General features: G+C 41.2%; 1 protein-coding gene across 3 annotated transcripts in view; it reads left to right on the forward strand.

Moving 5' to 3' along the window:
- The window catches only part of FRMD3 (FERM domain containing 3), a 210241-nt gene that overhangs the window by 144531 nt on the left and 46756 nt on the right, over positions 1-18954 (forward strand). For all 3 annotated transcript variants that reach the window (XM_050945811.1, XM_050945813.1, XM_050945814.1), the window contains 2 exons: positions 16638-16725; positions 18834-18922. In XM_050945811.1, coding sequence (XP_050801768.1) covers positions 16638-16725; positions 18834-18922 — 177 coding nt within the window. The remainder of the gene's footprint in view (positions 1-16637; positions 16726-18833; positions 18923-18954) is intronic.

The raw sequence follows: 18954 nt of genomic DNA on the forward strand, positions 1-18954 counted from the left end.
GAAGGAAGAGAGAGAACAAGGACTGGGTCAAGTTGAAGAGGACAAGGTAGAAGAAGTCACGCTTTGGGGAAACAGGCAGAGAAGTTTCTGCTCACTAGAGCACACTCCCCTCCCCAATGGATCCCAAGATTTCTGAGTCTCAGCATTCCTCTGCTGTCAGCAAATATCTGTGAAACCCACTAGCAAAGGTTCTGAAAGCTCTGTTCCACATCGGAGATTACAGCCTACTATTGCTATCTTTTAGCTCGAGTGGCAGAGATCTGTGTTATGGACGTAAAGGTTCCAGTCCTGCTGATGATCCCTGTGGATGTCAACACGATGCCGCATGATGGAATTTGTGGTTGTTTTTTTTCATTTCGCTTTTTAAAAAAGCCTACAAAATTACACACACAAAACCCACATTAAAAACACTATTAAGGTTGCAAAGTCAAACACTCAAGATAGGAAATGCCAGAAGTAAGGTTGCTTTGTGTATATGTATTATGATACAAACTGTAATTACATGATCACATTTTTTCCACAAGTTCCTTACCTCATTCACTGCACAGGATGGACCTCCTCTGGGCATGATCATGATTAAGGCAGTTGAATGCTGCCTTGGGGAATTGGATTTTATCTCCACCTCAGTCACAGAGTTTCTGTGTAATGTTAGACAAGTCACTTGCAGCAGATTTTTCACAGGTGATCACTTACTGCAGGGGTCACCGACTAGTCGATAGTAGAGGATATCCTAATCAATTGTGATCTCTGGCAGCGCAGTGGTGCTGCTGCTAAGACAGGCTCCCTGGCCCCACATGTCTCACAGAAACAGCCAGCGTGGCCCCAGGAGTGGGGGCAGGGGCAGGGGTCTCCCTCTGTGCACTGCTCCTGCCTGCAAACACTGCCCCTGCAGCCCCCATTGGCTGGGCGACCTGTGGGAGTGGTGCCTTTCAGAGAGGAGCAGCATGCGGAGCCATGTGCTCCCACAGGGGTCCATTGACCCCTTCCAGGAGCGGTGTGTGTCTAGGGTAGGCAGGTTAGTATTTGGTTTCAATGAATGTCACTCTTCTTTTATTTTGCTAAGAGAAGACTTTTGCTTTTCCCTGTATGAAATAGCTGGGTGAAATTCTGATATCCTTCAATTTTATGGACTTTATGTAAAAGGTCTTTGTTTCTCTGAACCATTGTAATGAATCTTTGTTCTGACCCTCTCTTTTTAAGCTTTTAAAATTAATTTTCATACATACCAATCTGCCAATGGTTAACTGTTCTCACCCTCTGAGTATGCCCTTTTCGGTGCCATGTATCCAATACCCTGAAGCTATGCAAGGTTGGTCCTGTCTGACTCAACATCCCCTCTATAAGACAAACAACTCAACAGTTAATTCCCTTTTTTCTCTATTACTGTAGTTCCTTCTGTAGTCCCTTAACCAGACTGTATGTTTTCTATTACATTAACTGACTCTGCTTCCTTGGGCTACTAAGGCCATAGTAGTTGTTTGGTCCAACTAGAGATGCAGCTCTTACTGTTTGACTTTAAGCAGCTTGTTTTACAGAGGAAAGAATATATGCCATTTCTAAATGTTTTCCCTATTGCTGATTCACTTACAGTATCTCCATTATCTGCATTCACTTTAAAGGACAGAACAATAATGCTGAGCATCACAAATGTTTTTACTGGAATCAAAATGATTGCTCTCTGTTCAAAGTCACACATTCCTTGTAAACCATACGGTGTATCATATGACTTTCTAATGGAGGATTTACCATTTTTATAGTCCAGTAGCTGTTGACCACTAGCTGACAGCCAGGATTCCCTGAGATGAGACATATGAGAAGAACTGAGACTGCTCGAGTTGTGATACTCAAATTTCCTTTTCAAGACTGAAGGGGTTTGGCATTTTTTGCTAGTTTGACTGGAAAGTACACTTGCATGAATGCCTATAAATGAAAATGAAGGCTCTCTGTTACACCAGATGTTGATTAATAATCTCTGTTTTTATATTTCTCACATGGAAAATAAATATCTTATTCTTGTTTGTTGTTATTTTTTACGTATTTATATTACCATAGCATCTACTCATGGACTATAGTGCTAGGTGCTATATAAACACAGAACAAAATGACCGCTCCTGCCCCCAAAAGCTTATAGTCTAAGTGCAAGACAAGAGACAACCGATGGGGAAGTACAAGGAAACAATGAGACAATGTTGGTCAGCAGGAGCAGCGCCAGGGTTTTTGGCGCCCTAGGCGGGGGTCCTTCCGCGCTCCTGGTCATTGGCGGCAATTCTGCGGTGGGGGTTCCTTCCGTGGCTCCCGGTCTTCGGGGCACTTTGGCAGCGGGTCCCGGAGTGAGTGAAGGACCCGCCACAGAATTGCTGCCGAAGACCCGGAGCGCGGAAGGACCCCCCACTGCCGAATTGCCGCCGAGGGTGGCAAAATGCTGCCCCCCCAAATCCTAGTGCCCTAGGCAACCGCCTAGGTCACCTAAATGGAAGCGCTGGCCCTGTTGGTCAGCATGATAGCAGAAGTATCAGCATGCCACTAACCTAACTGTTACGTTTTTTCCAGGCATTTTGGCAGAGGAGAGTTTTAAGGAGGGTTTTGCAGGAGGATAATTCATCTTAACACAACAGCAAACATTTTTGATGCAGCAAGTGGACAGGCTGGAAAGGATCCCTTACCGTTAGTAAATTGCAGTCTCAAGCAAAGACATTCTTTTTCAAATGATACTAAAATATCTCCCTTGGGGAAAAAAGACTTTTAAATAACTGTCTGTGCTGAATGTAAATTTTTGCACAAATGTTTTGAGGCTTTTTCTTTTAACACTGATCAATAACTGCCTGATGACTTATAGAGAAGAAATAAGTAACATAATTTTGCCATTGTATGTTTTAGAGGCAAGAGAATTTGCAGTGAGATAGTGAGACTACTGGGAAGCATTCTTTTTTTCCAGTGCTCCAATTGTACCTTAATGGTCTTTGAGAGACTGTTCTGATGGGAACTGAAAATCTTAAGGAAATGTATACCTCTCTAGAGACCCAGTTCAATGCTTGTTGAAGAGCATTTGCTTTTCTCCAGTTCTCTCTTTGATAACATAATCTCCCAGCCAAAGGTAGAGCTGAATTTGGTAGAGAAGAAGGAATCTCCTTTAAAGACATCAGAAGCAAATTCTTGAAAAGGCTGTGAATCTAATTCAGTTCTCAGCTACTGTATTAGCTTCTACACCTTACCTTTTAGATTTTGAGAATGTAGATTGAATAGGCCATTTCATTTTATAGAAAAAGCAAATAATTGGTTGATCTTTTAGTTTTGGTTTTACTTTCTGGTTATTGTTTAGGGGAACGAGGCAATAACTATTATGATAAACTTTTGAATATATTGCACCTCTCTTTAGACTGATATATGCACAGTTGTACCTTTTAAGATTTATTACAATTAAAAAAAATTATCTGGTTGAAGATAAATATAAGAAATCCAGTGTTTGTGGAGTATCTTTCTTTTGAGAAGAATGACGACTTTGAGGTATTAGAAGGACAATCTTAACATGGGAATCATTTAAGTACAGTCAGTTTAAATATATTCATATAGCTTTTGATTGTTTTCATTTATCTAATTAAATGTATTAATTACCAAAATTTCATTCTGCCCGTCTGACTTACTCCTGCAATTTCAGCTGGCTGTTACCTTACTACTAAATATTATTTACATTCATCCTGATTTTGCAGGGCAGATACCCCTAACTCCAATAGTTCCAGACATTTCTATGCTAATGTTGGCATGTCTTATAAAAACAGCTGTTTTGGTAGTGGTTTGTTTTGTAATTCAACAGCTTTCATATTTAACAAAACAAGTGGCTCATATTTAGAGATGGCTGCATTTCAGTGGTGAATGAAGTGATCTTTGTATTTAGTTTGTGTATCACTTTGTAAAGCATGTTTGTATCATTGAGGATGAAAAGAACTAGATCAATGTAAAGATCTTTCCCTTTAACACTGAAAATTCTTTCTATTGCTGGTATTAGAGGTATCCAAGCTGTATAGCTACTGCCCAGCCTATGTTGCCATAGTAATACCAGACAGTTATCAGAAATGTCTGATAGAGAATGAATTTACATTCTTATGATCATTTTACTTAACATGCCCATTCTAATATAAACTGCATTTAGGGGAACAAACATCAACCACAATTCACTTTGCACTTTTCAGAGGTCAGTAAAACCCTCAATATCTTCAGCATGTATTTAAATGACTATTGTAAATCTACGGAAGGTTTAAAAAAAACAAACCATAAGCACCAGTCTGGATTAACGGGCTTCCATTTCAATTCTGATTGACATAGGCAGATTGTTTGCAGTGTTGTGGTAGCTGTGTTGGTCTCAGTACATAGACTCATTTGCCTATTGGGAGTGAGAGACTTTCCTGTCAAGAGATTGTGAGCAGATCCCTTCAGCAGGTGAACCTCAGACGAAGGGTTTTGTCTTGTCCAATTTTAAAGGAGGCGATCATTTGTCCAGTAACATTTCTTCTTTAGTCTGCCTTCTTTGAACGCCTTCTCTACAGCTAAGGAGCGAATGCAGGTTAACATCAGAGGTGGGTATAGAGACTAAGTAGAATAAGGACCCGGTCCAGCACAAAGTATCTGCATCGTTTCAAGCTTTGTAAGCCCTGTAATTAGAGTTGGTCAGAAAATGTGTTTTTTCCTCCATAAAATATGTTGACAAAAATGAATAAATAAATTGTCATATTTTTCCTGCAGTATGAAAAATGTCATCTATTTTGGTGAAAAATATAGGTTTTATTTGAAAAAAAAATTTCCTGAAAGGCTGAAATTTTGCCAGTTTTGGTTGCCAAAAAAATGAAAGGTAAATTTTGGGTTTGGATTTTTGATGTGAACTCCCCCAAAAATATTCAGAAAAAATGGAAACTTCCATGGAGGGAAAACAAGCCATTTTTCATAGGAAAAAACATTTCAAAGACATCAATCTGTAATTGTGTGTGAGTAATTGAAGGCGGAGAGAGTGAATCAGACCAAAACTAACATTTACACAGCAAGCCTGGAGAGAATTTTTGGAGGCATTGAGTTAAGGAGCAATCTCCATATGAAACCAGCTGATGTGATGTCTTAGAAATTGTGACTTAGAGCAGCAGTGGCACTTCTGGAGAAATTCTCTTTTTTTTTTTTTTTTTAAATGAAACTTGTATTGTGAATAACAAGGAACAAAATTTAGATTGGTTTGCATGATTTTACTAGGAATCCCTTGTGAGTCAGGAGCACATGTTGTTCAGTAGTAGGAATAACTTGCTAAAGTGGAAAAATATGGTCATCTTATGCTGTGCCATTTGTTAGAGCTGCCCAGATATTGCTGCTTTCCCAGCAAAGTTCTATTCTAGAAAAAGCAGTTGGAACTATGCATATAGAATGCATTTGTTGTCTTCCCCATGTTTATCATCCTCTAGCTGATCTTGACTTTTGGGATTGGGTTCTGCTGTTCACCACCACTGAATGAATCCAGATGCCTCTCTGCAGTCCAGTTAAAACCAGTTCTCCTGTCACCTTCCATGTGTCAGGCACCTCAGGCACCGACCGTACTGAGGCTCAGGCCTTCCAGTTTCCCATCTCTTTCAGCTCTCCTTTGGCCATTTCTGTCAGCACAGTGCTGAGAGCTGCTACAGTGCCAACAGTACAAGCGGCAGGTGGGCACCATCCTTTGATCTTGCAGTGCCGCTTTTGCAGCCACCACTCTCAGCACCGAGCCTCCTGATGTCTCCAGCCTTCCTTGCAATGCCTACCTCGGGGACTCCTACTCCACAGAGCCAGCTTGTGCCCCAGCAGACTCTGCCTCCACCAGCTAGACTGGCACTGATTCCTGGTCAGTCAGCTCCACTGCAGTTTTTACAGCCAGAGGAATTAAGCATGTCCCATGCTCCTGCTCTTCTCGGCACCAGTCTATCACAGAGACCTTTAGCACCCTGCCTTCAGTACTCCCCTACCACTTCAAGCCCCACTAATGAAGTGTGGGAGGATAAGGATGAGGCGGAGGAAGAGGAATATGATGACCAGATGTTTTCCTCTCAATACTCTCCCCAGATTCAGTTACCTACAACTGGGAGATGCATTACAGCATGAGCTCCATATCCTCAAGGCTATCCACACTAGTAGGGCAATCCCTTAATGGGACCACCTATGCCCCAGGAGCAATGGCCACACTGGGGTCCATGGGCCTACACCACACCACACTCAGGTCTTCCACAGGCTGCCCGGAGGAAAGCTGTCAGGCCCTCCCCACTGCCTGCTTACACTGAAACACAGATAAGATCTGAAGTGGCAGCCACCCCTACAGAGGACACTGTCCCGCACACCTCTTCTATAGCAATAACACCACAAGATGCCATGGTGCCCCCACCACCTCCTGCTACTGATAAGCTCAGTCACTTTCAAGAGTTGTCTGAGAGTAGCAGAAGAGCTCAAGATTACCCTGAAGGACGTACCTGAAACACACCACGAGCTCACCAACATCCTGCAAGCTATGACCTCCTCCAAAATAGCCCTACCAATTAATGGGGCCATTATGGAACCTGCTAAAGCTATTTGGGAGACCCCAGCTACAATAACATCCACTAGCGAGAGATTGGACCACAAATATTTTGTCCCATCTAAGGATTCTGAGTTTCTATTTACACACCCCTCATCTAATTTGCTAGTGGTCGATGCGGCCAAACAGAAAAACAAATACCAACACTTCTGCTCCACTCCTTCAGACAAAGATAACAAGAGACTGGACTTCTTCAGCTGCAAAGTGTATTCTTCCACTTTGCAATTTAGAGTAGTGAACTATGTGGCGCTCTTAGCAAAATATGACCACAAAAATTATGCTAAGGTAATGCAATTTATCGATGATATGTTGGAGGATGAACAACGACAATTTAAAGCAGTGGTGTCTGAGGGCCAATTGATCTCTAGCACAGCTCTTCAAGCTGCCCTCGATGCTGTGGACGCAGCAGCCAGATCCACAGCCATTGTCATGTGGCGTGCCTCATGGCTTGCTTCTTCCTCCTTTCCGAAGGAAGTACAGAATACGGTCAGGGATCTCTTTCGATAGAGACAAGCTCTTTGCCTCTACAACCCAATGAGGTCCTTCACTCCATGAAGGACTCTCATGCCACACTCCGATCCTTAGGCATCCAAACACCTGTCTCAAAGAAGAGACAATATAGATATCAGCCATACCAATGGCCGTGTTACCATACCTTTGTGTAACATCCACCTTTCAGACACTATATGATACGCAACAACCTAAACAATGACATAGGCCCAGGAACCAACGATGTTGCCCTCTGCAAACAACGGCAACCCACCCTCCTAACTCAAATAAACAAATTTGAAGCCTTGGTCAAGGGTATAGAAAACCTCGCACCGTCTCCAGCACCAACTCCAACCAACCATTTTTTTGGACACCATTTGCATCTGTTCCTGGCCAACTGGAAAACCATCACTATAGACAGATGGGTCCTGGAAATTATCAGATTGGGTTATGCCATCCCCTTCCTCTCCTTACCTCCCACGCACCCTCCTACCCATCCTTTTTCAGGGACCCCTTTCATGAAACAATTCCTCTGTCAGGAGGTACAAGGTGTCTCGTACATCTCGGAGCAATAGAGGAGGTACCCCCTCAACACAGAGGAAAAGGATTTTACTCCCACTACTTCTTGACGGAAAAGAAAAACGGCAGTTGGCGCCCTATCCTCTGTCTTCGACATTTGAACAAGTTCGTCAAGAAACAGAAATTCCAGATGGTTACTCTCCCAATGATGATTCTGATGCTGGAAAAAGGAGATTGGTTTTCAACCCTCGACCTCCAAGACACACATTTCCATGTCTCTATCCACCTTGCCTATCAATGTTTCCTCAGATTTGCTGTGGGAGTGCAACATTACCAATATGGAGTCCTCCCATTTGGCCTCTCCACCACACCACGTGTCTTCTTCAAGATACTTGCAGTTGTAATAATACATCTCGGGGGCGAGGGAAGGAATCCTCATATTTCCTTACCTGGACGACTATCTCCTCAAGTCTCCCACTCAGTTAGAAGCAAACCACGCAACTCTTGCAACCCTTCACTGCTTTCGCACCTTTGGGCCTGCAAATAAACAAAACCAAATCTACCTTACAACCTACCCAACAAATCAACATCATTGGAGCCCACCTCGATTCCATCACCTGTCTTGCATCTCTCTCCCAGTACAGATTCCACACAATGGGGGCATCCTTATTACCCAGATAGGTGCCAGCCCACAGACTACTGTCCAAGACTCCCTACAGCTATTAGGACATATTACTGCTTGCACATTGGTGGTGGCAAATGCTCGCCTGTACATGCGATGCCTTCGGGGTTGGCTAGCCACAGTGTACAAACCAAACAAGCACAGGCTAAACAGGTTACTAACTATGCCCCAGAAAGTCAAGGACTCACTTCTCTGTAGACCTTTCCCACATAGGCACTGACTCGGAACCCACCGGCAGCTACCCGCCCCACCCCCCCGGTCAAGCTCACCTCTGCCTCCTCCCTTGAGCACGCTGTGTGCCCACTTTTTTTCCCTCTAGCTCTCAGCGCTTGTGCCATGAAACAGCTGTTTCGCGCAGCTCGGAGGGAGGGGGGAGGAAGGGGAATGCAGCGTGCTCAGGGAAGAGGCAGGGCCGGGGCAAGGATTTGGGGAAGGGGTCCAATAGGGGCAGGGAAGGGGCGGAGTTGGGGTGGGGACTTTGGGGAAGGAGTTGGAATGGGGCAGGGAAAGGGTGGAGTTGGGACAGGAAAGGGGGTGGGAGGCACAGGCACCCACCGGCATTGCGGAAAGTTGGTGCCTATGCTCTCCCATCAACCTCTGCACCAGGATTCCCTTCCGACAACATCCCCCTTCAATTACCATCACCACAGATGTATCCCTCACAAGATGGGGAGCACACATCGGCCACCTCACCACTCAGGGTCTATGGGCCACTTCAGAAACCAAGCTTAACATAAATTTGCTAGAGCTCCGGGTCGTATGCAATGCCTGCCTCCATTTCCTTCCCATCATCCAAAACCATCGAATTCAAATCATGACCGACAACATTGCGTGCATGTTTTATGTCAACTGATAGAGGGGAACCTGGTCACACTCCCTTTGCACAGAGGTGGTAAAACTTTGGAACTGGTGCCTTCAGCACAATATCTATATCTCCACATAGCTCAGCTCATCATTCCCCATACAGCACGAGTGGGAACTCAACGACTCCATTCTTTCCAACATTTTCCAGACCTGGGGTTATCCCCAACTGGATCTATTTGCCACAGCAACAAACAAAAAATGCCCGACATTCTGCTCCAGGCCTGGGGAAACACTCATGGGGAAACGCCTTTATGCTCTGTTGGACCGAAGCTCCCATGTATGCATTCCCATCAATGCCTCTATTGTACAGAGTAATTCAGAAGATATGAACAGACAGAGCCAACATCATTCTCATAGCCCCAGAGTGGCCCAGACAACCGTGATACCCCTTCCTCCTGCGCATGTCAGCCAAGCCACCCATTCCCCTTTCCCCTCTCAGCAACCTCCTATCACAACGCAAGGGACAACTATTTCGCCCCAATGTCTCCACCTGAGGACCTGGCTGATCAATGGTTCTCTAATGCAGAGTTAACATGTTCGGACCAAGTACGCACTGTCTTGCTAACAGCAAAACATACAACATGCACACTACCTACATGCGTAAATGGAAACAGTTCACATCTTGGTACGCTGACAAGCAGACCTCTCCAGTTTCTGCTTCACTCCCACTGATACTGGTTTACCTGTTACACTTTAAAACAGCTGGCCTCTCTACGAGCTCACTCAAGGTCCACCTCGCAGCAATCACCGCCTTCCACCATAAGATTGCCCATCCAATCACCAAAAGGTTCCTGAAGTGTATCCAGACATTATATCTTGATGTGGAACCACCTGCTACACCTTGGGATTTACACCTAGTCCTCAAAGCCCTGATGAATATACCTTTGAACCAATGGCTACCTGCTCCTTTCTCCACCTGTCCATGAAGACTGCCTTCCTCATAGCAATCACGTCTGCCAGATGAGTAGGAGAAATGGGAGTGCTTATGGCAGACCCTCCGTTTACCACATTCTTCCATGATAAGGTCACACTCCACATACACTCTTCCTTTTACCTCAGTAAACAGAGACACCTCCCAGCATTCCCCCCCCCCAAACCTCATGCTAACGCCTTTGAATCAATAATTTACACTCTTAATGTTCACAGAACATTATCCTACATGGTTTTGTTCTATCCAGGTAAAAGGAAGACCCCCAGACATTTTGTCTCTACCACTCAGCGCTCACAAGGAAATGCTATCGCTACACAGAGACTTTCCAGATGGACTGGTGACTGCATATGCTTTTGTTACCAAGTCAGGCAAATACAACCTCCTACATCAATTAGAACACACTCTACCAGAGCTGTGTCCACTTTCTCGTCTCTGCAATGTCCCACTGTTTGACATACACAAGGCAGCTACCTGGGCATTGAGCTTTACCTTCACTAATCACTACACTCTCATCCACATTGCAGCGTCTGACACCAGATTAGGTAGAGCTGTCTTGTCAACAGCCTTTTGCCTCATCTGAAGTCCAAACCATCCTACGGGATACTGTTTTTCAGACACCTGGAGAGGAGCAGCCCAGGGACACCTCTCAAAGAAGAGGAGGAGGTTACTCACCCTGTGCAGTAACTGACATTCTTCGAGATGAATTTAAAGCTTTTGCTCTGTTGTGATACCGGTTGCCATGGGAATCCCAAGAGGAGCAGTGCCATTGCTTAGATAGTTTGCAAAGTTTTGCCTTCCTATTTTTAATGTAAAAGACTCAATGACAAACTACAGAACAGGGTTGGAAAGTAGTTTAGAAGATTTTTCATTCTGCACTTCTCTATAAAGTTATCTGCATGGTAATTTCATCGTAACTACTGCAAAGCAATGCAGTCAAAAACTGTATACTAACTGAGTTTACTAACAGTGCCTTTTTTACTTCTGGGCTAATCTTAATAGATCTGTATTTATGGGAATGAGGCACTATTTAGAGTTTTAGGTGCTTAATTCTCCTTAGTGTCTCCATCAGAAACTAAAAACCTAATGCCAAGTCCTGAAGTCTTTACTCAGGTTTTAATATAGCCTGCAATCAAAACTGTTCTTGAGCACATAGGAAGTTTGTCTGAATAAGGGAAAACTAAAAACTGTGTAAGGATTTCAGCATATTGGACACATGGCTTTGTAGAATTTTCAACTAGCATGGATAAAAAAGATTTTAAAAAGCCCACAAATCTGGTAGCTGCCCCTGACATGTAAGAAATAAATCACCCAGAGAATCCTTTATAGAACACAGGCAAATCCACAAACTTAAAAGAAAACTTGAATGTCTTGAGTTCTGCTAAAAGATGCCACACATGATCTAGCATATAATGAGATGGAGAACATTTCGGAGATGGAGGGCCTTCATAGAAAATCCCTGTGATCTATCTTGTTGAGATTATAGCAGAGGATGATCAGCATCAACAACCCTGAGTGAAAGGGAATCTCAAAAGGGACTTCGTTCTATGTTATTTAAACCTGTATAAATTTAGAAGAGTGGAGGGTTTGCAGCTTACATTGGCTTCAGTGGATACTGAGGATGCTTAGCACTTCTGAATAGATCATTACATGAATGCTTTGTAAGTCTTTGAATTGCTTTAACCTGTCCACAGTTTAATGTTGAGCAATGACTCCTGGAACGAACATAGTATATAAGTGTTCAGCAGCAGGTGGCTCCAAGTGATACAAAAGTGATTACAAAACCATAAATAATAACTTTTAAATAATGCTTTGCACTGGTAGATCTCAAAGCATTTTAGAAATAAGTGTCATTATCCCCGTTTCACAGATGGGGAAACTGAAGTACAGAGAGTGGAAGTGACTTGCCCAACATCATTCAGTAGGCCAGTGGCATGAAATAAATCTGACAAACACTTTTTTTTGATTCACTAGTGCATGGTTCTCTATAAACAAACATATCATAAACTGTTTAAAGAAACGAGACCAATAATCCTGTGAGGTGCACCCTCAACTCTGACTGCAGCAAAGGATGTGCTTTGCTTCTCATCAGGCCCCAAATGATAGGGAATGAAGGAAAAAGGGATTTTAGATGTGAATTAGTGTGGTGGTGTGGGGAAGCAAGTTGTGTCAGTGACATAACCCTTAATCCACGTCCCTGGAAAGCCTTTCCCATTGAGCTTCATAATTCCCTGGCTTTCAAAGAGCATCAGATCCAGAGGTGCATATGGAAGTAAATAGTGGGAGTTTCTACATCCTCTAATGTGCACTTCTCATTAGTTTAAAAGAAAATAGCAGAACACGTTATGAGCTGTTCAGTTCTTCAGTTGGAGTATCTCTTCGAAGTTTTAGCTGGAGTTTTGAAATGGATAGATTCTCATGGGATAGTTGCAGAGTGCACATAGGATGAGTCGTTAATGCATAGCTTATCCCAGTTGTAGAGCTCTGAATTCAAATCAGAAATGCATTTTTTCATTTTGTATTGTAGGCTGCCAGGCTTTTCTGCACACAAAAATACCAGTCCTTTTTCCTGAGTGCACAGTTCTGGGCTTTCTGACTTGGAAACTGATTGAAAATGTAATATATTTAGGATTCTCTTTAATGCTGAATAAATTATATGTGTGCACATATGAGGCCTACTGGAAATACAAGAATTTCAATCAGGAAAGCTTACCCAGCTTTCCTGATTGAAGTGAAATATAAACCACAGAGATACTTGGTTATGTTCCCTAGTTTGCAGGTTAAGGGCATTAATTGGATGATTTCCCTTAGATGAAAGGACTTTGTGTGAGGCCATCTTAAGCAGAACGTTTAAAGGCTCCTGACACTGATCAAAAGTAGCATTTAATGTTAAGACGGTGATCAATTTTCAGCTTGCTCTGATGTTAAGATTTGACATAGGTACATTTATTTAGAAAAAAGAAATTATCTCCTTACCATGAAAAGGACCAATTAGATTATTAAGGTTAGGTTTAGTTCATTCTCATGCTCTTGCTTGGACAACATAGAGGTCATCAAACATGTTGTGTGCCTCCATGATGATATATCCTGAGCCATTTTTGCCATGTTATGCAGTAGGATAGCTATGAGGAATATGTGTCTGATGCCATCCATCCATCTTGTTTTAGGACTTTTGGGGGGTCTTTTCCATCCTGCTTTCATTGGGTCAAAGTCAAAGATACTTCTCGCAGGGAAGCTCAGGCAGAATAGATGACCATACCACCTTATATAGTGTTGTGCATCCATTTGAGAAAGCATGATCTGTCTAGTTAGGAAGCAGCTCTCTTCATTCAACTTCAAAAACATCAAACAGTATGAATTTATCATTTGTAGGTACTTCATCTGAGTGGTGTCCAACCTCTTTATAGTCTTGATAGTGTTCAGCCACGTTACACATTGACCACCAAAGCATTATATATCCTTAGCTTCATCTCTCTGCTTATCAAAGTTTTTGTTTGTGAAAGATGTTCGTGATGAGGTACCCTTTTACTTATGACAATTTTGCAGTGTAGGCTTCAAGTGCTTTCTTGATGCTAACCAAATTATTGATAACAGAGACGAGGTAGATGAAATCACTGACAATCTTGACTAGATGGTTGCCCAATAAGATGCTAGAGCCCATAGCATGTTCAAAATCACCAACTGGAAGACTTTTTTTTTTTTTTTGGGTTTTCCTCCAATTAATTTTCAGTCTGAGCTCTTCACTGAGCTTTCCAGGGCTTTAAATGCCACAGCCTGCTAATCCACTAGTTCAATAACTAACACTATGCCATTGGAAAAATTGATGTTGGTAAGGTTCTTATCAAAGGGTCTGCCTAAAATACATTTACTTAGCATCTGGTCAAGTACGTTGTCTTTGACTGCGTTGAAGAGTTCTGGGGATGCAATGCATCCTTGTTGAACTCCTGATGTAATTCAGAAGAAGGCAGTTATTTTCCCATTTACAATAATGCAGCTTGAGGAGTCCTCATATACAAGATGGAACATTCTACAGAGTTTGTCAAGGAAGCCTGTGAGTTTCAAGATCAGTCAAAGCAATTCCATGTTGTTAATGAAAAGCGGCCTTGAAATAACAAATGCAGTGTGAATGGGATGCTTGAATTTTCATGCCTTCTCAATAAGCTGGCACACTGTGAAGATTTGCTCTATTGTGGAATGGCTGGGAGTGAAACCAACTTATGGTCTTCTTTTTCTGAAGATATCCGAGGGTCAGGCCAATAAGACAGAAGCAAAAACTTTCCTCGGGATGGATAGAAGTGTAATGCTGCAGTAGTCACAACAGTCTTGTTTGTGGCCTTCGCATTTCTAAAGCAGTAAAATAGTGCCTTTTTGCCAGTTGGATGGTACTGACTCTGTTCTCCGGATGATATTGTCAGTGCCTGCAGCTGCAAATAATAGCTGGTTTGGTGCTTTTTAATGGCTCCGCAGTAATTCCACAGATTCCTGCCATCTTATTTCCCATAGCATTACTGATATCTCTGTGTATTTTGTCAATAGAGAATTCCCCTGGTTCATTTTATGCAGAACAGGTCATCTCTGCAGTGGTCTTAATATCAGGCTCCAAAGAAAATTGGGGTGTGTTTTAGTAGCTGATTGAATTTGTAATCTACAAGTACATGAGGCAAAATCTTGTACAATTTATAATATTCATTTACAATATGGTTCGGCTCATTATTTCTACTTGGTTTACACTTCAGTAGGGTTGGTCAAAAAGAGGTAAGTGGGTCTCCTCTTTTGCAAAAATTTCTGAACAAAATGAACATTTTTAGTTTAATATGTTTCATGGAATTTTTCAATATGTCTAAACAAATGTTCATTTCAGATTGCTTTGTTTTCATACTTTTTACCCTTTTTTCATACTGGAAAAAGTTGGGAGAAAGGGAAGAAATGCCTTGTTCTTCCTAATCTCTAACCTCCTGAAAGCCCCTCATCCTGAACTGAAAAGAAAATTTTGATTTGAAAGAAAATGAAAATATTTTTCAGTTTAATAATAATGATAATCAGTTTTGAAGGAAACCAAAATTATTTGTGAAAATTTTTTTCTTTCCAAAATCTATTTTTAATCAGGAAAAAAAATCAATGAAAAGTTTTTGACTAGCTCTTCTCTTCTCTTCGTCTCTGTTGAGTTAATGTTTTACATTGTTCTGATGTAGATTATAAGGTCCAGACATGCCAGAGTAAATAGTGAGGCAGTGTGCTTCAGGGGATAGAGAGCACTGGACTGGGACTCAGGAGTCTTGTGCTCTGTTTCTGGATCTCTCACCTACGGTGTTTTAGAAGAGAACCATCAACATAACTTACTTAAAATTTCCTGAATAAAACACTGGTAGAGACTAAAATTAAAGCAGAGAAATGAACATGAATTTTCATTATGGCAAGAGAATAACAGCGGGGTGCCACAAGATTGTGTACTAGGTCTGATGTTGATTAATATATTTACTAATGATTTGAAAAGAGGGGCTAGTTGTTACATTGCCAAATTTGTAGATAACAAAGGTGTTTTTTAGTCACCCCCAGGGAGACTGAGGAATGTCAGAGAGGACCTAAGAAAGCTAGGATAACACTGCAGGCAGCACAGTGGCAGGAGTAGTTCAATGTTTTGTAAATGCAAAATTATGCACATTGGAGGAAAACATTTGAACTACTCTGATACCTTACAGGGTACTAAACTGTATCACCTCAGGAAAGGGACCTGGACATCATTATGGGCAGCTCAATGAAGTCCTTGCTTCAATGGGCGGCTGTGGTCAAAACAAACTAGATATTAGGATACCACAAAGAGCTTTGTCTCTCATATTACCAATGCATCTATTTGAAAATATTGGCATTCCACAGTATCTTAAAAAAATAATCTTGCAATGGTTTATAATGGAAGCTGGCAATGAAGGAGTTAAAACCAGTAACACTTGCTTCAAAGTTGAGACTTTGCATTCCATGTTTTAGGCTTTAGTGAATATTTATGGTTGATTTGAGACCACCCCCTAAAAATAAGGGCATATAATGGAAATGCTGACAAATTTTAAACCATGGTGGTAGTAGCAGGCTCTGCTATAATTAGGCATGTGTCTCAGTAGTCTGTGTAATATGATTGCCTTGTCAATACCCTGAGCTGGAAGGAATGTATCTTAATCTGGACAATCCTTTTAAGTTAGTTTGGGAGGTTGTGAGTGGAAAAAACAGATGCTGAGGTTTATTTCATTGTAAGACTCAACTTGTGCGTACATGAGAAGGTAACAGACATTTGATGGATACTTGATAACCCTGATTAACTGGACAGATCACTGAAGTCCTGGCGGTATGCAAAAAGCATCAAAACGTAATCTGAAAAGATTAGGCATTAGGGCAGAGCACCAGCAGAAATCACATGAAAGATCTCCTAGTTCCCTCTTTGCAAATATTATATGGTTGAAATTGTGTATGTGTTAGTAGGTCTTTTCTTTCTTTGTCTGGTTTTGATGACTGTGGCCTACTGAACCGAACTGAAGTATACCTTTTATCTTGTGTTTTTGTTAAACTGATACATTTGCCTTGTGTAATTTCAGTGGACAGAGCCCAGCTGTTGCTGAATTTAATTTACTACTGAAAGCACATTCTTTGGAAACCTATGGCGTTGATCCTCATCCTTGCAAGGTAATAGTTCAGGGTTTTTAAAATAAATTATCTTCTTACAGGTTAATAATGAATTAGTCCCATTTTTGTCCAGCCATGTGTACTAAAACATTTCTAAAAGAGCCTCCCCAGAAAGTTAGAGAGATGTTGCAGCTTTGTAAAATGTTGATTGACAAACACCTGTGTGTCAGTCCCAGAAGTACTGCCTTGCATAGGCAGTATTCCAGAGTATGACACTCTAGCATGCTGTGTCAGTATGAGGAGATCTTTTTTGGGGGTCCTGGCAGGTCACAAGTATTGTAATTCCATCCCAACCGTGTGAACAGCTTGTAGTGCTGTGCTGTGCTGTTTTCTTACAACAGTTATTGCTCATAACTGTTTCTAGTCAACAGAAAATGATAGCCTAAGTAAACATACTAGGTAGAGTATATTTTGCTAAGTGTACTGTGTGAAAAGTTTTGATAACTGATCTTTTCTTTGCCATTCAAAACTCTCCCTTAATGTAATCTTATGAAGGAGTTTACTAAGTTTCAATCTTACATAGTGCATGTAATTTCTGAGAGACAGTATTTTAGAGTTAAACAAATATTCTAAATGGGAAGTACTTCACATTTTCTAAGAATTTCAGTAACAATGTGTTACTGTTATCCAGAAGCCACAACCAATTGCTGGGACTTCTAGGCTAACATTTTGAACACAAGTGTTTCAGTTGCAGCTGCAAAATGTACAAACCATAACACAAACAGGAAATTGCATATGCAAAAGGGTGAATTGGACATGTACTTACATATTGTCCACTACTTTACTATTCTGTGTTTCTTTTACAAAGGTGTCTTTGGTTATAACCACTAGTTGTCTCATCTCGTGTACAAATGAAGCCACCATACATCTGCATTTTTGAGTGATGGTGATTTGCCTTTATAATTTTGCTGTTAAGGTTGCCAGTTTTTATGATGCTCTAATTGTTGTTTTGAATTGTTATATTTCAATAATACTGCATTCCAACATGGTTTTATGGGGCAAACTAAGTGACCTATAGATCCCACGCACACTTGTAGCAGTTTACCACGCTCACCATTAAATAGTCAACCCTTATCCAAAGCTATATCTGCATTATTGCAGATATTTCTTTCCTAAATTAGATAAGGGGCCTGATCCAAAGCCCACTGAAGTCAATGAAAAGACTTCCTTTTACTTCAGTGAGCTTTGGATGAGAATCATACTGCATTATTTCAGATGTCATTCATTGTATGGTTATTATAGACTTTTTAATAGTAATCACAGTAGGGTACTTACATTTGAAACTGTGTCCCTCTGTGTTTTTGCTTTTACTTTTCACAGGAAGCTTAAAAAAACCCTGATATTCTTTGACTGCATAATGATTTGAAATAAAGCTTATAGAATAGTGAAGCAGATTAAGCCAGGCAAATGAGCATTTGGAAATAGGCATAGGAAAGCTGATTAGTATAAAACATGAACTGACCTAAACTTTTGCTCAGAAAAATTTGAATCCAACCTTTTCTTTGTGGAATTCAAAAAAGTTTGGTGTTCTGATTTAAAAGAAAACACCACTTATCTTTGCACTTCTGGTTTCCACCAAAACTGGAAATATCTAAATACAGCAAGAAAGGCTGTCTTGTGGCAATATTTCCAGCAGAGATGATATTGTGAAGTATTGGAAATCATATGAGAGAGCTTGTTCCTGTGAATTTCAAGGCTGAAGCAGATAAGATGAGAATACTACATTTGGGCAAAACTGAATCCCTTGCTCATGTTGGTGAGCATTTTGATATCAAATGGGACTATTTGTGTATGTGCTTGTAGAAAAGAATAAGCCTTTCAGTGCTACCATTGTGCCAAAATCTACATGTGAAGGAAAACAAAGCATAAGACAGTTTTATCCAGTCAAATAGTAAATAAGAAACAAGACTTTTTATTGCTGAGGATTGAACTTAGATGTTGAGAAAAATGTAGTTGACAAATAAGCTTAGTCCTAAGAAAAACGCAGATACCGTATCTGTGACTGCAATGGACTAAGAATTTATACCATCAACAATATACATACGTATGGGGGGGGGGGAAGAAATCAAACAAATAACTTTAATTTGTGTTTTTTCTCTTATTTTAAGGATTCAACCGGGACCACTACTTTTTTAGGATTCACAGCAACGGGCTTTGTAGTTTTCCAGGGAAATAAAAGAATTCATTTGTTAAAATGGTAAGCATATCAACTGTAATCAGGTTATTATA

The sequence above is a fragment of the Gopherus flavomarginatus genome, chromosome 3 (assembly GCF_025201925.1).
Source record: "Gopherus flavomarginatus isolate rGopFla2 chromosome 3, rGopFla2.mat.asm, whole genome shotgun sequence".
NCBI lineage: Eukaryota > Metazoa > Chordata > Testudines > Testudinidae > Gopherus > Gopherus flavomarginatus.